General features: G+C 44.0%; 1 protein-coding gene across 1 annotated transcript in view; it reads left to right on the top strand.

The window, feature by feature from the left end:
• Nucleotides 1-21,754, top strand: part of LOC115093318 — a 61,964-nt gene extending 40,210 nt beyond the window's left edge. The window contains exons 4-7 of the mRNA XM_029604957.1: nt 1,520-1,648; nt 2,073-2,169; nt 14,661-14,803; nt 20,946-21,754. Of these exons, the coding sequence (XP_029460817.1) occupies nt 1,520-1,648; nt 2,073-2,169; nt 14,661-14,803; nt 20,946-20,989 (413 nt within the window). The 3' untranslated portion in view covers nt 20,990-21,754. The remainder of the gene's footprint in view (nt 1-1,519; nt 1,649-2,072; nt 2,170-14,660; nt 14,804-20,945) is intronic.
• The last annotated feature ends 614 nt before the right edge of the window (nt 21,755-22,368 follow it).

The following is a 22,368-nucleotide window of genomic DNA, read 5'->3' on the forward strand; positions in this document are numbered from 1 at the left end:
TTTTTGTTTTTTCTGTGTTAAGCTTTATTTTCATACCTCAAAAGGATCAGAGTGAATTTTTTTCACTGTTGCAAGAAAATAGGGAGTGTGAAAAATATCTAGTTTGCTTGGCCTATGATGGTTTTGAGACAGCATCAATTGTCTTTATTTACCATGGCTATAGATGAACACAGACTCTCAATACTACAATCATCTGGTCTCCATGAGGATTGATAGGAAAACCTCATGAATGTGCCATAACTAGAGATAAGATCAAGGAGACAGCGCCTCTTTTGAAAAACCACCTCACTATAATTTAGACATTCTTTGATAAACCTCCAAACCACCTTACTCTTTCAGAAGACTGAATTTGAAGAAGCCATAATCTCAAATATATCCAAATCACAAGAAGTAACTTGGATTTGAGGTAAAGAAATATCATCTCCAGTATCTCATGCTGCCTTTTGGCTTAGCAATAGCTCTGCAAGTTTTCACAAAATGTCTACATGTCATCAAAGCATTTCTAACCAAGCTAGGGGTTCATGTGTTTCCCTACATGGATGATTGACTGGATAAGGCAATGTATCAGGTGGGGGCAGATCAATCCATGCGCAATATCATCCGTGTTCTAGAGTTACATAAGGTTCATTATCAACTAACTCAAATCCAATCTGTATATGACACCACAACTGGAATTCAAGGGTCATTTACTAGACATAACTGAAGCCATGGCTTTTCCTACCTGTCAGCAGGACCTTGGATGTAGTGTCTGCAGTGGAGGGTATCATACATAGACAATAGACATCAACCTAATCTATGTTGAAGATATCAGGCCTTATGGTTTCAACTGTATATTTTATATTGATGGCACGTCTCCGTATGAGACCTGCCCAATGGACCTTTAAGTCCAAATAGAACCAAGTCCTTCTGAACAAGGGCGTGCCATAATAACATAAGAAATGCCGTACTGAATCAGACAAACATTTATTGAGCCAAGCATTCTGTTTCCAACAGGGGAATCACCAGCCACACACGTTCTCTCTCTCTTTACCTTCAGGAGTTGAACGTTTACCTTTAGATTTGAACTGAGGCACCCTGCAAGGCCATGTGAGTGCAGAAAATGCAGCACATGCCCAAAAATGTTTCTAAACATTTCCTAAAAAGCTCTGGAAAAAGTCTAGTCAGTGCTGAATGATGATGATGTCACCCCTATGTGAGATTAGTGATTATCCTGTCTTCAAATAGCAACTTTTTTTAGGTAATTAACATCACTTTCTTAATAGTACTCACAAAGTGATACAAATTTACAGCACCAGAAGTTCAATTGGAAACTCGTGCTCTCCATTTATCCACAGAACCAGGTGTAACATGGACAGTTAAGATGAAAACTTTATCACAACTGTTCTACCATGAAAAGCTATATATGTCTGGGCCAAGCCAAAAATTCATCCAGCTCCATCTGTAAGAATTTGTCTTATAGTAAGGAAAACATTGTTTACCTCCAGATCTAAAATATTCTGGTATATTTTGTCTTTGAAAGCATGTACCACAAGAAATACTATACGAAAAGCTTGCAATACAGATCAGGAAACTAATGAAACGATGTGTTTGATCAAAGAATGCTGTCCAGCTAAGGAGTATATACGATGCTACAAACCAATTAGAGATAGTAAGTATATTTAATGCTATTTTCTGATGTCTAACTGAACCTTTCATCTTTCTATATTTATGTGCCCCCTTAAATTTAATATGTAGCCATTTTTATTTTAGCTAGGATGGTTGATTAATGATCGCTTGTTTTCATGTATTTATTTATTCACATTTATCTATCGCCTACGGTAACCCAAAAGCTCAAGACAATGTACAGTAAAAAAAAAAGAAAAAGAAAAATCCAAAAAACAAACAGACTACTACAGTTCCGTTTTTTGGCTTTTTTTTTGTCCTTCAAAGGAATCTGGGGGAATCAAAAAGTTCATGTTTGGATTACAGCGACTTGAAAGCTTGGTTCTGCTTAAAGGTTTTGAAAGTGGCTCGTCTCTTCATATCTCATCTTGATGATGCAATTATTGCATTCTGTGTGATTAAACCAACAGATGCTCGGTGGGCTTTCCGAATTTCTATGATTGGCCTAGCCGGACTGGCAGTGCTTGGGTGCATTCCTGTTTTATGTTGTTATTGTCTACAAGGGTGGTAAGTACATATTCCATAAAATGTAAAGATGTAAATCATATGCAGCATCCTAAACCATCATATTAAAATATTTGAGCAACTGTCAAGTCTGTTTCTAGAGAAAAATAAGAGATTTTGCACACAAAATATCGATTGAATATTAGTTAAATTAATTCTCAAACAGTAGCTTTCAAATGGGTGAATGGGCACAGATGTACATGTGTAGAAGGACGAGCGACTAAATATGTGGCAATTTCACTTCCTGTGCGCACATACTATAAAATCTCCCTGATGCACATATGTGTGCTCCTAATTTTACAAGTGTGCGCGCAAAGCCCCGTAATGTCGGCTTTGAACTACACAAGCGAGGAAATTTTACAGCAAGTACACGTCCAAGCAGTGACCACTTTCATCAGTTTGCCCAGTCTATAGCTATGTACTCCAAAACCCCCAAGTTATCCCAGACCCCTCAAACACTTCCTTAATGCCTGGAAATGTTTTTATTGAGACTTTCACCTCCTGCATAACAGAAGTTACTTTATGATCAACTCTACCTGGGTGCACGCTTTGGATCTTGCACACCTGTCTCTTAGCCCTGCCCCAGAACACCCACATCCCGCTCACACCACATCTACATTCTGCCCTTTTCTTCTCCGCTGCGAGATATTCATGCATCAGGACTTGTACACACATGCGGGTGGCTTATAAAATCGGTGCACATGAGCATGTGTGCTATATGCGCGTTCATCTCCTGATTTTGGTGCACACCCGACTTGACTTTTAAAATTCACTTTTCAATGTTCATAATTCAGGGGATAGTGGCTTCTCCATACATCTCTTCTCACACATGATGAATGAGACCAAAACATTTAATAGAAATACCTGTTAATAGTTAGATATGTGAGGGCAGAAAAAAATTAATTTTCTTTTTGGGTTTGTTTTATTTTTTTTATTTAGTTTGTTTTTGCATTAATTTTTGTTCAGTTTTGATTTTTTATTAGTGTCATTATTTTGATTTAGTGCGCACTAAATTGAAATAGTGTGCACTAAAAGGTGAATTTTCCGAGTTGCGCAGATAAAAATGAGTACGTGCACACATATAGCGCCTATTCGTCCAAGTACTATTTTATAAACCTTAAACATACATACGCAATAAGGTGAAGAAAGGGTCAGAAGGAGGCTGTACATGCGGCCCTACCCCTTGGTGCCATCCATGAACACATGGCAGTTACATGGTTGGAAACTTATGTGATTCCATTAATCATTTATTTCTCACATATCCACTAATGGCGCTCTTATTAGCATTTATACCGGGTTTTGTTTCCTTTTCAATTTCCAAAATTTTGAAAAATATTTTTAAATTAAAAATATAATCATTATACAAAACATTCAAAAGAGAAACAAACACAAAAAATGGTAATAAAAAAACCTCAAAAAACAAAAACTCTTTCCCTCAGATCGCAGGATAAACACTGCGGATCCATAAAGTCAAGAGGCCACCAATGAAGAGTGGGTGACTCGCCAGAATGATGGCTATTGACACAATACCCTTATTAAATAAACATACACATGCTTACTGTGACTCCTACATCGCTCTAAGCTTCAACAGCAAGAGGTAATGGAAAAAAGGATTTGCACTCATAAAGAGGGGAGTAGCTGGCTTGTTACGGCGGTTACTACCCCAAACCAAATATGCCTGATACTTCACTTTCAATGCATATACAGCATAGCTCTCTGCTTCAATGACAGGGGAGAAGAATAACTGATACTTCACACATCCAGCAGAGCTCTCTGCTACAACGGCAAAGGAGAAGAAAAAGGGTTCACACTCAAAACGCGGGGAGTAGCTGGCTTGTTACGGCAGTTACTACCCCAAACCAAATGTGCCTGATACTTCACTTTCCATGCATATCCAGCATGGTTCTCTGCTGCATCGGCATGGGAGAAAGACTGATACATCACGCATTTCCAGCATAGCTCTCTGCTTCAACGGCAGGGGGAAAAAAAACAAAACAACAAAAACAAAAACAAAAAACTGATGCTTCACGCATATCCTACATAGCTTCAACGACAGGGGAAAAAAAACAAAACAACAAAAACAAAAACAAAAAACTGATGCTTCACGCATATCCTACATAGCTTCAACGACAGGGGTGAAGAAAAAAAAGGATTCGCAATCACAAAGCGAGGAGTAGCTGGCTTGTTACGGCGGTTACTACCCCAACCAAATGTGCCTGATACTTCACTTTCAATGCATATCCAGCATGGCTCTCTGCTTCTACAGCAGGGGAGAAGAAAAAAAAAACCAACAAGAGCTGTACAACATAGTCTAGGTAAAACAAATAAGCATGGGTGTAGCTTGCTTATCGCGGCGGTTACTGCCCCTACTACCCCTAACTAATCAAGCTAGATATTTCACTTGCATGCAGCTCCATCACTGCTCTCTACATTAATGGTGGGGGTGGAAGGGGAATAGAACAAGGAGCTAAGAGTAACAGATAAGAATGAGAGAAAAAATGTGTGAGGCTTGCTGGGCAGACTGGATGGGCCATTCGGTCTTCTTCTGCCGTCATTTCTATGTTTCTATGTTTCTATGTTTCTATTTATGGTGCATGAATAAGTTTGCTCAGACAAAAAAAGGGACGGGCCTGGGGTACTCCAGGGTGGAGCCAACATTTACACTTATATGGTGCTATTTTATAACCTGCAAATGCAATGTGCATAAGACTGCTACCTGCGCATATTTACACCTGCTAATTATTCGGTGTAAGTCAGGATAGAATTCTTTATAATCAGTATTGACTGGGTGAGGGGTCTGGATAAACTGAAGAACCAGGGGGGTTCTCATGATTTTAAAATCATGAGAGGTCTAGAACGGGTAGATGTGACTCGGTTATTTACTCTTTCGGATAGTAGAAAGACTAGGGGGCACTCCATGAAGTTAGCATGCGGCACATTTAAAACTAATTGGAGAAAGTTCTTTTTTACCCAATGCACAATTAAACTCTGGAATTTGTTGCCAGGGGATGTGGTTAGTGTAGTTAGTGTAGCTGTGTTTAAAAAAGGATTGGATAAGTTCTTGGAGGAGAAGTCCATTACCTGCTATTAAGTTCACTAAGGGGTAGATTTTCAAACCGTGCGATTTGGCCTACTTTTGCTGGCGCATCAGGCGCAAGCAAAAGTACGCTGGATTTTAGCGGATACGCGCGGAGCCGCGCGTATCCGCTAAAATCCGGGATCGGCGCGCGCAAGGCTATGGATTCTGTATAGCCGGCGCGCGCCGAGCCGCGCAGCCTACCTCTGTTCCCTCCCCTCACCTTCCCTCCCTTCCCCTACCTAACCCACCCGCCTGGCCCTGTCTAAACCCCACCCTTACCTTTGTCGGGGGATTTACGCCTCCCAGAGGGAGGCGTAAATCCCCGCGCGCCAGTGGGCCGCTAGCGCGCCGGGACGCGACCTGAGGGCGGGTACGGAGGGCGCAGCTACGCCCCCGGACCGCCCTGGGCCGTAACCACGCCCCTGGGCCCGCCCCCAAAACGCTGCTGACACGCTCGGCCCCGCCCCCGACACGCCCCCCTCCGAAAATCTCGGGACTTACGCGAGTCCCGGGGCTCTGCGCGCGCCGGTAGGCCTATGTAAAATAGGCCTACCGGCGCGCAGGGCCCTGCTCGCCTAAATCCGCCCGGATTTGGGCGGATTTAGGCGAGCAGGGCTCTTAAAATCCGCCCCTTAGAGAATAGCCACTGCCATTAGCAATGGTAACATGGAATAGACTTAGTTTTTGGGTACTTGCCAGGTTCTTATGGCCTGGATTGGCCACTGTTGGAAACAGGATGCTGGGCTTGATGGACCCTTGGTCTGACCCAGTATGGCATTTTCTTATGTTCTTATGTCTTGCTGACATAGAGACTGGGCAAACTGGTGGAATTAATTGGTAAAACTGATAATTTCCTTCACATTCGCATGTTATAAAATTTGATAATTTACCTACGTAAAAGCCAAAAAATGCTAAGGAAAATACAGGAGTTACACTTCTTGTGTAAATGATTAAACTTAGGAGCACAAATATGCTAGCATAACAGATGTCAGTCTCTTATTGAAATACATTTTTACTTATCCGGCATAGCCAGATATATCTTAAAAAGCGCTGCTTAGCTGGATAAGTAAGATAGCCATATATTTTTTTAAATGCTTGTTATCCATCTGTCTTAGCCAAATAAATCTTAAACAATCCTACTTAGCCAGATAAGTCGCCACAGCAATATTTAGTCAGACTTTTGTCGTCACTTAGCTGGATAATCAAAACTTATTCAGCCATGTTTAAAATGCATGCCATGTATTTTTTGATATGTAAACATGGGTTGATTTATGTGTATTCTATATTGTATGCACTCATTTGCACACACAATATAAAATATACGTGCAGACACGCGCACATCCATTTATCTGCATATATTATATGGGCGTTCACGCATGTTTTAAAGTTTACCTTCCCTATCAAAATATTATGCACTAAAAAAAAGTTCATACTAAAAAGCAAAATTGAATAAAAACATGCACATCTTCATTAGAGTTGAGAATAACTGAGCATTGTGATGTATCCAGCAGGATCATACGACTGCATTCCATCATCATGAGCACTGACTAATGGGAGGGTAGTTTATTGAAGCCTGATAATGTCACATTGTGCCCTTGCCTCATTGGAGCTTCAGCAAAGAATATTTTGAGTTGAACTAGGTCCCAATTAGAAAACAAAGGCACTGCCCAGAAAGAAAAGACACACACACAAAAAGTGGAAGACTGGAAGCATATTAAAAAGACAAAATGTTATTGTTAAAAATATGTCTAGCCCAGCCTGATGGTTTGATTCCTAGCTCAAGTCTTCTGCTTCATGGGAGGCCAATATAATAAGGTGCGCTGAAGCTGCCACAGGTTTGTGCACAGATGTACGCGTGTTTTTAAAAAAAATCATATAGAACGAAGACGGAAGGCCAGATCACCAATGTGGTACCAAAGATACATAAAGATTTGGGAAAAAATTCTAATGTCCAGAAGTATTTGTGAAAATTCATAGATAATTTATTGCTTCATAGCTTTATCAGTGGGATTTACAGCTGAATTCATGGTCACTTGACATGGACCGTGTTTCGTATGCTGCGTCGGGAAGGGCCAAGTCTGCAAGGAAGAAATTACAGGAGGCCCAGCCGATTAAGGCAGGGGCCTCATAACTGGACAGGCGTGCTGCAGCCAGCTCGAGGGGGGAAAGGGTGGGAAATATGCAGCCAATAGGGCTCCCTGGCTGATTTTAAACCGAGCCTGGAGCCAATAAGAAAGGAGGGGTAGAAGGGCTCAGGAACAATAAGTGGGGGAGAGGGAGTGGCTGCACATTAGCCGACGAAGGACAAGAGAGCAAGCAACTCACCTTCCACTTGCGGCTGTCAGTGAAAGTCAGGATAAGCTCCCCTCCTATCCTACCTTTTCACAAGACCCTCCAGCCCTTAGGGAAGGAGTTTATTATTTAGAGATGAGGGTTCCCCAATAGAGTTGTTTAGAGAAATAATTCAGTCTAAATGTATGAAAATAACAGTCTCTTTATTTAGATAACAGTTATAATCTTTTAAGGAATGTGATTAGCTTATGAAGCATTATATTTCTCAAATCTTAATCAAACAGTACATAGCTATAAGTATGATAAGAATAGTTACTGAAATTATAGCAATCAGAAAAATATCTACTAAAGACATTTGCTTGTAAAATAAATTTTTTCTAGTACATGATTGTCTAATACTAGCTAGGGTTTAATTATACTAGCTAGGGTTCTCGTATGCAGAAATATCTTATAATCAGATGCTTACCAATATCATGAAGTGATTAGCCCGTTAATGTCTCTCTCGTGCGGTCAGTCAGGGTTTGTCTTACTCCTCTCCCCTGTACTGTCCTTATCAGGGGTTTAAATAGACAGAATAGCCAGGTGGGGGGCTAAGAAAAGTTAAATTTTGTATCATTTTGAAGCCCCCCCGAGGACAAAGATGACAAGGTTAGCCAGGTGGGGGCTAATCTGTACTCCTATCTATAAGAAAGCTAAGTTTCTTATACTTTTGCGCCTCCAAGGACACGGGTGTCTAAAGTTGGAAGGCATCCCACTTGAGGCCCTTTTCTAGTGGAAAAGTGCAGGGCGTATGGAAAAGCAATTCTTGTGCTTCAATATTAACGTGATATGACTGACTACACTGTACATGCACGGCTGAAAAGAAACACTTTTTGTAACACATTTTCTGACACGGCTTCCAGCACTCCTGGGCAGAAGAAGCAGGCCAGAAACTACTGGCACCGATAGCCTTTGCCCTCACTATGTCACAGGGGCTGACCGTCGGCCCCTGAGACATAGTGAGGGCGAAGGCTATCGGCGCCATTTTGAATACTGACAGCCGACAGTCCGAGTGCAGGAGATCACTCCCGGACCCCCGCTGGACTTTTGGTAAGTCTTGTGGGGGACAGGAGGGTCCCCCAAGACTTGCCAAAAGTCCCTGGTGGTCCAGCGGGGGTCCGGGAGCGATCTCCTGCACTCGGGTCGTCAGCTGCCAGTAATCAAAATGGTACTGATAGCCTTTGCCCTTACTATGTCACAGGGGCTACCGGTGCCATTGGTCAGCACCTGTCACATGGTAGGAGCACAAGATGGCACCGGTAGACCCTGTGACATAGTAGATCAAAGGCTCTCGGTGCCATTTTGAAACCAGCAGTCGAGGATGTGAGTGCAGATGGCTCCCGGACCCCCCGCTGGACCACCAGGGAGTTTTGGTAAGTCTTGGGGGGGGGGGGGGGGGTGGTCAAGAGGGTGGGGAGGGGTTGTAGTTAATCTAATTTTATCCGGGACGAATAAGAATTAACATATAAATGTATCGGGGGCTCCCCTTGCCGAATGCAAAGTATCTGCCCCCCGACGAATACGAATCCCGAATGCAACATATGGCGTCCCTCTGCACATCCCTAGCAGCTATCCCGTAGGATGCTGCTGAGTCCAAAAAAATGCAACCCCAGGCCCCAGAGAAACAAGGCATGGAAAGTGGGACCCAAGCACCATGCGCCCCCTCATCAGCTTTATGGGCTGCAATGTGCCAGAGCATCACCCGATTCCCAGCCCGCTTGAAGGCGTGGCCCACTCGATCACATCTCCACCACAGCAGGTTCCCACAGCGATGTCCGCCGAGGGGTGCGCATCATCCAACAATGGACTGAGACTCCTCACTGAGCAGGCGATAGCAGCAGTGGTCCACGGCGCCGACAGAGTAATGCCGCTGCTTACGGGGTCACTGCAGAGTGACAACTGGGTCCTACCACATAATTCTGCAGCAGCAGGTGGCCTGCATCATTTGGCAGCAGCAGGTGCAGGTGGCCAGATTCCAATGCATCAATCAGCAGCTCCAGAGCCAAGTCCATGCTCAGGGCAAGGACAGAGTTGTGAGTATGCTAATTTAAATGTGGGCCAGGTGAACATGCAGGTTCCTCAAGGACAAATTATTTGCCCTCTGCAATTGCCACCTAACAAACAACAGTGACAGTAGTCGCAAGAGGTGGGACCAGATATGTTTGCCATCTTGAAGGCTATCTTTGAGAGCCTTGCCAGGCAAGGAAAATCCCTATCCGGGTTGCCCCCCCCCCCCCCCCCGGGACACTCATGCAGGGTCCACAGAGTGGACAGGGGTCAACAGACAAAAATGACTGGAGGGGCATTCAGCCTGGCAGCAGCACAAGGTGGGGCAGACCCCACGCCCATTGCTGTGGCAGTGGGGACATCAGAGACACAGACTGGGCTCGCAAGGCATGAGCCCACACCTGGATCCTTGGCTATGGTGACCACACCAGGAAATATCCCTGCTCCTAATGTGGCACATTATATATGTATGGTGGGCTCACTCACCGCGCATATTTCAGAAGCTGTAAAAGTTAAAATTTGTCATAATAAATATGTTGACATCTTTGAATTGTTGAGGAGGGATCAGGAAGGAGTTGAACCAAAATGCACTGAGTCTTGCAAGTTGGCGGCTAAAGACAAACCTATCATAGCAAGGACCTTAGCAAATTGGTCAGCTGCCTATAGAATCCTTTCAAGCATAATTGGGGAGAAAACATCTGGAGAAATGTTGTGCCCTGTTCAAATACCAAGATGTGATCTGTGGTACGTACTGCACATATGGTAGTACTGCATAGTTAGAGTACGATGAACAGTTCAGGTGCAATATGGCGCTTAACCTCAGCTTGGATTGAGATCGAAAGGATATTGACCTGTGGCTCTCCAAGATCACCCCCTATAGGCCGGTGCAGGAGGTCATATCTTGTTTTTCAGGCAACACTTACCAACCACCCAGGCTTTTCAGGGAGGCTGCCTTTTCGCCCTGGGAAGTTGCTTACTTCAAGCCTTGAGATTCGGGGGGGGGGGGGGGGGGGGTGGAGGAGCAAGCAACCAAGACAACCTTCATGTCTGTTATATAACGCCAGCTACTGTAGAAATGCAGGGGCAATCAAATACAGGCACCATGCACTATGTGTGGGGCAGGTCATCCACAAGCTGGGTGCACTGTGGGCAGCCAACGCACAGAGCAGCCCTAGTTGAAGTTGGGAGATGGTAGCTGAGCTTTTCAGAGCTCCAACGCCAATCAACTTGCCCAAGCTAAGGAGCCTATTAAAGGATTATCAGCCTAAGATAGTGAGCTGGCTTTATGCTGGTCTCGCAGAGGGTTTCTAATTCCCTTAAGAGGGGCCAGAAACCTCAACATAAGCTGCTAATCTCTCTCGGCAAGGGACATTGGGGATGTCATTGCACAGAAAATAAAAAAAGAATGAGCATTAGATAGGGTTGTAGGGCCATTTGAGAAAAAGCCACTGCCTAAGTTCAGGCTTTCACTCCTGGAAGTGGTATCTAAAAGTGAGCCAAGCGAATTCAGAATGATCCATCCTCGATCCTTCCCAGAAGAAGGGTCGGTGAAGGGTTATCTGGATCCAGAAGCCTGCTCTGTTTCATATGCATCATTTGACCAGGCATTGTATGTGATGAGGCGCTGAGGGCAAGGGGGTCTGGGTGGCCAAGACAGACATTAATTCAGCTTTCCGTCTTCTCCCAGTACGTCCTAGTTGTTTCCATTTGTTAGGGTTTCAATTTCAAAACAAGTACTGCTTTGATAAATGCCTGCCAATGGGCTGCTTCATATCATGCGATTACTTCAAAAAGTTCAGCCTGTTTGTGCAATGGGCTGTGGAGCAGGACATTGGTTAAGGAAAGATTATCCGTTATCTGGATGATTTTTTATTCTCTGGCCACCGGGATACAAATGCATGTGCCCTGGCACTTCAGGCATTTGTCAGGAAGGCAGGCATTCCCCTAGCTCACCATAAAACAGAAGGGCCGGCCCAAATACTGTCCTTTCTCAGCATTGAGATCAGCACACAGCAAATGGTGACATGACTTCCATGCAAGAAGCTAGAAGCTCTGAGGAAGGTCATCTATGTCTCCACAAGGACCAAAAAGATCACACTAAAACAAATGCAGTCCCTCATGGGCCATCTTAGTTTTGCTTCTAAAATTATTCCTATGGGTTGCACTTTCATTAAAGGATTGTCACAGTCTACAGCAGGTATCCAGAAGGGTCATCATTTTATTAGAATCACCCAGGGCCTAAGAGATGACCTGAGAGTCTGGCAGACCTTTTTGTGGGAGTATAATGGGAGGACCTGATGGAGAGACCCCTTAGTGACCAATCAGGAATTGCAGCTTTACACCAATATGGCGGATGGCCTGGGATTTGGGGCCTACTTGGCAGGGAGATGGTGTGCAGAACCAGAACCACGGCCTTCACATTGGGAGACTTTGGGCGTTCACCGGGATATCACCTTTCTCAAATTATTCCCCATTGTGGTGGCCAAACGCATCTGGATGCCCCAATTCCGGAATAAGAGATTGGTCTTCTGGTCCAGTAATGGTTGTATAGGTTATCAATTCACTCACAACTCACTCTACCAGGGCCCTGAGGCTTTTACGGGAGCTGGTATTGCTCTACCTGTGCATTAACCTCGTCTTCAAGGCTAAACATGTACCTGGGGATGAGATCAGCATTGCTGACACACTTTCATATTTTCATTGGTCTCGTTTTGGGTTCCTGGCCCTAGAGGTGGAGGCACAGCTATCATGGATCCCACCTTGCATCTGGGGGTGCCTGGATTTGCCTCCATGTTGAGTCCAGCACTGGCGAAGATTACATGGAGAGTAAAGGAATGGGCTTTATTCCAAAGTTTTGGTCAATCGGAGGGCATCTCCTATCCAAAGCAAATTACAGAAAGAACAGTGACTAAGTTTTTAATTCACCTTAGGGACTCCAGCATCTCCAGAGTGCAGGTGAGGCAGCACCTAGCAGCTATTGGATTGGTGGCTAAGTTGTGGGGCAACAATTGCATCAGCAACTCCTTTTTGATTAAAAGGTTGATAGAGGTTTGGCCAGAGGCAAGAGCATGCTAGGGCCGACAATAGAAAGCCTATTATACCTTCTGTTTTACAGGCTTTAGTGAGTGAGCTCCCCCAGCTGGTTGGGACACTTTTGAAATCAAGCTGTGGACACTTGCCTTTTCTGGATGGCCCGCGCCATTTTTAAAGATGGCACCGGCCGTCCATTACTCCTACCATGTGACAGGGCCTGGCCAATGGCACGGATACCCTGTCACATGGTAAGGGCAAAGGGCCATCGGCGCTATTTTTATTAGTGGCAGCCGACGGCGCCGAGAGCGGGAGATCGCTCCCGGGACTTCCACTGGACCTCCAGGTACTTGTAAAAAGTTTTGGGGGGGTTCGGGAGGGTGGGGAAAGCTAAGGAAACAGTTTTAAAAGGTCGGTTGGGTTTTTTTGTTTATGGGCTCGGGCACAGCCGATAAAACCTCGATCGGGCCGCACAAAAAAAAATTAACGATGTGAATCGGAATCGGAACCGATTCCGGTTCCGATTCACATCTCTAGTGGCCAAAGCAGCATTCACAGAGTGGGATGCCAGTGGGTACCACCTTCACAGAGTAGAAGGTAGAGGACTGCAACTTCACTGGGACAGTGGCAGCGAGTGGGGGGGGGGGGGGGGGGGGGGTAACAGCATGCAATTTTAGCCGGTGGGGGGGGGGGGGGTGTAGGCCGGTCTTATAAAGGTTGATGTTCAGTTTGCATAAAGTAGTTCTGTATGTTGATGTTTAAGTTCATGCTTGTATGGCTGTGGCTGTTTATCCACTCAATAAAGAGCGTTATGGACATTGTAGGGGGCAGGGGTGGGATGGGATGGGATGGCAGGAAGCTACGTCGTGCCCAAGTTAAGTGAATGGAGATATCCATTCATTGTAATAAACCCTGATCTCCGGGAGTGCTGCTGAGTACATATGTGACTGCCGCTTACAAGGTGAGACTGTGTTAGTGTTTGAATTTGCACTGCTGTTTAGATTCACTTATAGAATTTGTTTAATATATTTTGGGTTGCCCGTATGGATGTCCCCACTCACTGTAATTTCTTCCTTGCAGACTTGGCCCTTCCCGACGCAGTATAGGAAACACGGTCCGTGTCGGGGGGACTGTGAATTCAGCTGTAAATATCACAAAGCTATGAGTAAAATGCCACTAATAAAGCTTTGAAGCAATAAATTAACTATGAACTTTCACCAGCACTTTTGGACATTAGGATTTGTTGCCAAATCTTTATGTATCTTTGGTACCACATTAGTGATTTGGCCTTCCACCTTTGTTCTAAATGATTTTTAAAAAAAACATATTTTACCCATAATGCTACTGTGCTGACTCGACCTCCAATTATCATGACCCCAGCCCCCGCCACTAGAATTTAAACATCTTATTTCTACCGTGAGAAGGTACTAGAAGTTGCGATGGGACTGTTTATATATAGAAACCTGTTTGCTTTCTTGTAGTTATATAGCCATACTTGATCATTTTTTTTCTTTTTTAATGGGTTGTAAGAATGTTTCCTGGAGAGTTTCTATAATGAGACATTCACTTTTGTTGTGTTGTGCAAAGAACATAAGTGTAAATGATCTGGGCTCCAAAGGTCTTCCAAAATCTTATGTTTCAACACAACGAGCAAGCCTTTTTTAAAACCCGATGTGTCTATTTTTCTGGAGCTATGTGGGGAGGGGGACTGCCAACAGCGTTGTACGTTAGTACGGACCTTGCTGTATCCGTAACCATTAGTCCCGCCCCTTCCCCAGGTAAAGAACGGGGCCATCCATTTCTAAGGTCTCCCCTCACAATTTCTTCTTGGTCCTTCACAATCCTGCACACGAAGGCCCAATTTTTTCTTGGGCCTTCGTGCTTGCCGTATGGAGTCTTAATTATTTTCCGAAATCAGAATATTACCCTGGTCTCCAGTCTCTCTCTAAACTGTTCTGAGAAAAGCTTGGCAACTGAGCCTTTCAATTGTTACACTTGATGGGGGGGAGATACAGGCGATTTCACTTGTCATTTTATTATATTGCAGCACATGTGCAAATCCTCTTAAAAAAGAAAATGAAGAAGTAGGCAAAATTCGGCAACAAGAAATAGAGAGAAAAGAAAATATTGGCGGTTACATACTGGATTTAATTAAAGAAGATGCTGAAAGCCGCAAGCAAAGGACTGAAGGTATACATTTTATCCGAGAGCTTATCTAATCGTTCAGATTAACTATTGTTTCTTTCAGACCTCAGCCCTACATTGTTGATGCTGGACCCCTTATCTTTTGAAACCCAGGTCCAGGCAAGATCATTAATCTCCTTCATTAGCTTTAATCCTTTTATCACAATTCGTTTCCTGATCTCGCAGGTCATGAACCCGTCTGGCCCAATGGCGCTGCAGTAGTGCTGCCCACTGCCATGCAGAGGCCTTCGATTCGATACCCGGGACGGGACCACCTTCTGCTCCTTGAGGTTGCCGTGGAGGCAGTGTTCACAGCTCCTGAAGAGGAGGCGGTTCCAGTTATTGCACAACAGTGCCACCCAGTGGTTGAATTTAGGGCCCATGGGTTTTAGGGTTCCAGAAGCTGCCCTGGTGCACGGGCCCTCTTGGTCAAGAACTGTTGCTATGATAACTGGGCTAAGCGAGTTGGGAGTAGAACTTAAATAGGGAAAAAGTCCCTGAGCAGTTGCAAATGAAGGTTCAAGGGTGCTGTGGTCCATTAGAGACTGGTTCTGATTGCGCTGGAAGCCCAGTGGAGTAGTAGAAAACTGCCAGGCCAAGAAAACAACAACATAGAAGTGAATTTTCAAAGGAGTTACACACGTAGAAGTCGCATATATCGTAGCAATTTTCAAAAGCCCATTATACATGCGTAAAGTCCATTTGCATGCGTAAAATAGTTTGAAAATTCAGGTCTGTGGAATGAATTTCCAAAGGAGTTATGCAACGTAAACGTAATGATTTTCAAAGGCCCATTTATGCATGTAAAATCTTTTGAAAATTACCTCCAATATGTACATTTCCATCAAAACATTTCTGTGTTCACAAGGAATAATGATAACATTATACGAATCACCCTTATATCTGAAAAACACCACAAATGGCCTGGTTTAATTCTTCTTTCATTCTGTGCCTATGGGAAGACCTGCCTGGTAAACGGGCCCATGATGCTGTCACAGACAATGAAGAGTGCCGGAAATGCTTGAAATAGCTTCTTTAGATGCTGAATTGTCCATTCCTTGTAGGAAGGTGTTTATGTGGCGTGGGAGTGATGCATGCAGGAATTGCTCGACAAGTGCAGCTTTTCTTGAATGGGTCCTGTTTTAGTAATAAAGTTGTACAACATCAGAAGCTGAAGTAGTAGAGGTAGATTTACTAAGCTGAGATAAGTGATTACTGCACAAAAAAAAACCAACCAGCATTTATCACAAGTTAAAGCACTGTTTATCACACATTAATAGCATATTGTGGAAATATTGCACAATATTTAGATTAAAACTCTGCCCACTATTTAAATTAAATGCATTTCAATGCATAAAATGTACTAGTGCATGCACAGCAGCTAATGCATAGGTAATCCTAGGCTAATAAAATAACAAGGCTTACCAGAGCTGCATTATTTGTCAAGAATTGTAAATCATTATTCAGTGGGAATATTGGGATCTTAATGAACATCCCTATGCTCCCATGATAAAATTAAAGAGCCAAGTGGCCCAGACACCCCTCCCCCCCCCCCCCCCCAGTGTAAAAATCCCCTCTTTGGGGTCCGGTGAGACCCCTGCCCACCCTACTGCTTCCTAGCGAGAAGGCCCCACAGTAAAAAAAAAAAAAAAGTAAAAACTTGTAATAACTTGCAGCAATGCCCCCAAATGCCACCTGGCGACACTCCCTCCCCTTTAAATAAATATTCCCCCTCTGGATTCCAGCCTCTCCCCTCCCACAAAGCATCCTGTCCCCCTGCCCTGCTCCCCAACAGTAGAAGTAGTCCTGGTGTCAAGTGGCCCCCCCCCCCAAGCCCATCCCTGACACTGTCCTTCCTTGAAATAACTCCCTGGGGACTAGTAGACCCCGCACATTAGCCCACTCCCAGACCCCTTATATCTTGATAAGAAAGCCTTGGTTTCAAGTGGGGCCTAGAGAAGCCCCCTAGGCTCCTGGTTGGTTGACGCCATTTTTCAAAATGGCGCTGGCTGTCCTTTGGCCCATTACATGAGGGGATTGCTCTGGACCTTCTAGACACCAGGGTTTTCTTCTAAAGGTATTGGGAGAGGTCTGTGGGATGGGCTAAGGTGGGAGGGTCATTAGACACCAAGGACTTATTTCAAGGGAAGGAGGGGACTGGGGGCAACCAGACTTTAGGGACTACTTCTAATGATGGGCGGCAGGATATCTTGTGAGGAAGGTGGAGCCTGGGGGGAATGTTTATTTCAAGGGGAAGGGGTTTGGGAAGAGGGTGGGCATCACCACACAGCATTACAAGATTGTATTTTTTATATATTTTTATATTGTGGGACTGCCTCAGCAGGTAGTGGAAACAATGTGCAGGTGTCTATGCAGACCCCCAGGGGGATTTTGGCACAGTGGAAGGGGGGGGGGGCCTTATTTTTAGACTGTGTGGCCCCTTAGCAAGATGGTGGTCCCAGGCAAAGTGGGCCACAAATGGTGCATTTTTTTCCCCCATGATATTTTTTATCACCGTTTTTTCCCAAGATAAAAAAATATTGCGGGGAAATGGCTACAATATTTTACCAGGAGGGGGTCCAATATCGCAGGTATGGGCCCCCCCCCTGCCCCCCGCGATAGTTCGCCCCTCTATTGATCAAATATAGCAATACAGTAAATCTCCCTCTACTGAATGATCAGCTAAAAGATGCTGCCTTGCATTTTCTGCTAAATATATTTCTGTTTTCCCTATAATACTTTGTATTTTTAAATAATAAAGCAGTATGGCTAACCAGTTTTATAGAAGGAAACAAGCTAGTGAAGGAGCTATTAAATAAAAAATATTGTGGAACAGGAAATTCAATGTTATCAGCTATAGAATGTACTCCTTTGTTACAGGCTGAGTCAAATTCTGTGATCTGAAAAGTTCAATCCACTTGATTAGCAGTTTATGGATAATTTTCTAAATGGAATCATCCCAAAAAGTAGCAGTTGATCATGATGCACTGCGGAATTTTAATCCAAGAAATTCCTCTGGGCCCACACAAAGAAAATATGCACAGGCATGACAGAACCACTATATCTACTTGTTAACAAGGAGAGATGAGCAAGGACCAGGAGATATTTCCTCCTTCAGCCCAAATCCACTACTCTTTCCCGAGGAAATGAGATACACTTATTACCACTAATTTTCATAGTGGGGAGAGCACGGTGGGATCAGGTAGTGGAAATTCCATACTCCTCTCCAGCCGTCCAAGGTGGGCCAAGAAAAATTCCCTCCCCGGTCCCATAGACTCCAAACTCCGTAAAATCTGGGGGAAAGGATCTCCCACAGTATGTTTCACAAGCCTTTCCCCTAGTGATCCAGTGGTGGTTACAGTGGTCCCTCGCAGTGATATGTCAAGGCCGTTTATGTCATGATCATAGTCGTTGGCATTCAAATCTTTCCATCAATAACACATTAACCCCTTCTAGCTCACAATCCTTTCCTCCCTCTATCTTATCTTCATCCAGTCCTTCAGTTCCCAGCACTTCATCTCCGAGCCTGCTCAAAGCCCTCCTCCACCATCTTTGTCTCTTACATCCTGCCAGGTTTTCTGCTTCCCCGCACACCTCAGTCCTTTTTCTCCATATTTCCTCTCCTCTCTTTCTCCATCTCTTCCCCAAGTCCTCATCGTCCATATTTCAGCCATCTTGCCCAACTCCCTCCCACCTCTTTTTTCCAACTCTGTCTCTCGCCTCTAATTTCTCTAAAATCTGTCTTTCTTTATTACAATCTCCTCTCTGTCCCCTTCCTTCTCTCATGTGCCTTCTCACCCCAATCCCTCCTCTTGAGTCACAACCACATGTGCATCAACTCCATTGGCAGTGTTATACTAGCAGCAACTCCTTCTGTCCTTGGTCAGTTGGCAGCCATGCTGCCACCTACATGACTCCTTCACCTGCTGGTCAGCATAGAGCCACACTGGCTCCTCTTAACTTCTTGGCCACTGCAGGGATAAACTGACCTCTTCTTGTCTTATTGACTGGGAAGGAGGGCCACACTAGCCACTTCTGTTGTTAATAGGTAGTGAGAAATGGAGGCCACACCGATGTCTTCATTCTGTAGCCAACACATGGTAGAACCAACTCCTTTCTGTTTTGTTGACCAGCAGGGAAATCCCTCCCACTTGTCAGTCTGCTGCAGGGTTATATTGGCAGCTGCTTCAGTGGGTGATTGCTTGGCAAGCATCACCAGTTTCCTCAGCTAAGAGCTGTTTCATATTTGTCCGTGCTCACTGAATGGGATCTGACCAAACGTTTGCCCTTCCATAGCTCAGGTTGCACTCCTCTGCTCATGTAGACATTTTCTATTGTACTGTACAACTGATAGGAACCCCTTGACTCACAGATCCAGGCACCCTGTGCTCCCCCTGCCTACCCTAGGTATGGTACCACTCCTTAGTGGTCCAGTAAATGAACAAGAAATAATTCTTTTCACCAATTGGGTGAAAAGGAGTCTGAGTATGAGTAAGTGTGAGCTAATGCCCAAGACATTCATAACTTACAAATCCAGAAATGAAGACACACATTATTTCAGTATTGTGAACTTCCACGGCCTATAGGTTCATAGTTTTAGTTTTTTTTTTCTTTTTAGCATGCTATTTTGAAAGGGATTTTCCATAAGAAAGAGCCTTTCAAAATTGCCCATCCCCCAAGGGGAAAAGGAACAGGACCAGGGCCATCCTGGCAAAGTATGTACACAGTTTGTTTTAAACTCCCTGTGCATACATTTTGATGGGGAATTTGTAGGTATTTATGTACCCATGGTCTCCACTGCCACAACATTTTCAAAGGTAAACTACCTATGAAATTTCCCTTTGCAAATAAGCTTGTAGGCCAATGGGGAGTGGAGTATCTGAAAGTTGTCTTCTTATTGGTCCAATATGTCATTGCTCAATTTGTCATTGCGGGACCAAGTCACATTTTCTCTGCCCGTGTGCATCTCCTATAATGTTTCACAGATGGAAAGTATTTGAAGGGTCTGACTGGCCAGCCCTGCCTTTTCCAGAACCTACATTGGGGGATGCACGTGGGCTGAGATTGGTCGACAAGGTCCTTTTCAGGGTTTAGTTTCTCCAGTTGGGTTTGTTTTGCATACACCATGACAGGAATGACCCGCACTCATGAGCCAGGGTATGCTCGATAAGATATGAACTCAGTCTCGCTAATGTACTGCTAGTACCTGCTTCAGTACTTGCGTTGTACCAACGAGAGCTTTCTTCTGGAGTACATAGAATGCAATATATATATATATATAGAGAGAGAGAGAGAGAAACAGACAGACAGACAGAGAACATATCTAGATGCCTCTGTAAGTTCTTTTTAATAAGGCCTGTGAGGCCCAATACAGTTGGGACTATTTCTGAATCTCTTTATGCCTCATTTTCTTGATGACTGAGTGCAACTTTTGGTACTTGAGGATGTTCTCCCTTTCTTTACGTTGCTTGAAATAATCTCCCTGTCTGATTGCTTCAATGTTGCAAAACGATTTCTAAAAACAACAAAATCTTTTGAAGCATAATTATAAAAGCGTTGTAATTCTTGAGACAGAAATATTGTGTGCCACTAGGATTCTGCATTTGTAGCCTTGTGTATATTCTGGGGGCTGATATTCAGCCGCTGAGCGGCTAGTTAAGTTAGCCGGATACGCCTATCTTGGTAATTTAATCAGGGTATTCAGCGGCGTCTCAGCCCCACTGAATATACCCAGCTATCTTAAAAGTCAGCCAGTTAGGTATATCTGGCTAACTTTACAACTCTCTACGGCATGGCCAGAGTTAGCTGGTTAGGTTCACCGGCTAAACCTGTTCCTCCCCAGAACGCTTTCCACGCACCCACCCCAGGTACATATTTTGCTAAATTCTAGCTGGATAAGTTGCCAGATATTGCGGCTAAGACATTTAGATGGATAATTGTTCAGTTATCCGTCTGGCTTCTGAATATCTACCCCATGTTCTCTTACTAGAGTTTAGATTTAGCACAAGCAGCACAAGAACTATCCATATCTTCATGATTTATTCTGTGTTTGGGGAGTATAGCTGATATCTGTACAACATGTGAAGGTCATTAGGAACAACGACAGCTGGAATGCTACTTACTGATTTATTTTTTATTATTTCTACAGGTGGCTTACCTAAACGAGAAGATCAACTTGCAGTCTCTCCCTAGATACCCATAAAAAAAATCTTCCAAGATAAATACGCATGACTAGTTTTCTATCTTTAAAAGAGGAAACTATTGCCTTCAGTTTGACCAACGTTTATGTAGACCTAACCATGCTACAAATGTTTCACCTTCAATTATGAATTCTAGTGCGAAAGCATAATGATGATCCAGCAATTATTCTTGCGTGCTTCAGTCTGTGATATATGGATGGCAAATTTGCCATCTATATATCCAAAAAGGTTGTAAGATGTTAAGCATGCATCGCAAACCCCAGTGATACCCAACATATCGGGCGACAAATCAGATATAATACAGCAGAACTTTGTTGTTTGTGCAACAGTATACACACCCCCAAGAAATCCAGCTAGTATGAGGAATTCCTTTGATTTAATGCAAAGCCATTTCTTTGTTTCCATGGATGAGTGGTTGTATAACAATCTGCAAATTGACCGTGTTCATGTCCTTATGGACTCTAAAGCACAAGTAGCTTTGGAGATTTATTAGCATCCATAAAAAAAACAAAATTGTGCATTATGAGTCAGCATTTTTTAATCACAAAATATCAGTCACAGAAAACTTTCTAGCAGCTTGTAAGTATTCACAACTCTGATCGAAAAGGTAGGATGAGAAAGGAAACATTAGGACAAAAATGGTGCAAAAGGTTTACAAGTTAAGTTGCTTGCACAGTTATGAAATAGCATATCTTTTGCTCAAGGCTTTCACTCCCTGCAATTTCCAGGGAAGTGCAGGGCCAGCCCAGTGGCTCATTGGCAGTAAAATGCACTGCCATAGGGAGGGACGTGGCTTCAGTTCCTGCCTGGGGAGTGTGTTCGTGGGTGGGTGGGGTGGGGGAGGTCATAGTCAGCATGCAATGGTGCCACCTTGTGGCAGTGCTCTAGAAGGGGTGCTGGCGCATGGCCCCCAGCCACGTCTGTCGCTACATTGAGTGACTGGACTAAGTTGGAAGGTAATACACAAAAAAGGGAAAAATACCTCCAGGTAGTTGCGATTGAAGGCTCATGGCTCCGGATTCCAGTCCCGGTTCTGATTGAGCCGGAAGCACAAAGAAGCAGGCGGAAACTTGGATCAAACATAATTCCTAGAATAAATCGTGCAAGCAAAATCTCACGCAAAATGCATTGTGGAATGTTTGCACTTAAAGGAGTAAATATGAAGCCTGAGTAACAGACATTTGTTGCATTTTTATGAAATTACTTTCTATTGGTTGCTAAAATTCATGGCAAGTCCCACTCCTCGTCCTTCCCCTCCACACCACACACATCTCATTGGCCCCAGCGCATTATTAATAATAAAAACCAAAAATGAACTCGATTTTTTACTGTACCTTTCTTGTTTGCTTAAACCTGTGGCCCTCAGTTCCA

Source organism: Rhinatrema bivittatum, chromosome 6 (assembly GCF_901001135.1).
Source record: "Rhinatrema bivittatum chromosome 6, aRhiBiv1.1, whole genome shotgun sequence".
Lineage (NCBI taxonomy): Eukaryota > Metazoa > Chordata > Amphibia > Gymnophiona > Rhinatrematidae > Rhinatrema > Rhinatrema bivittatum.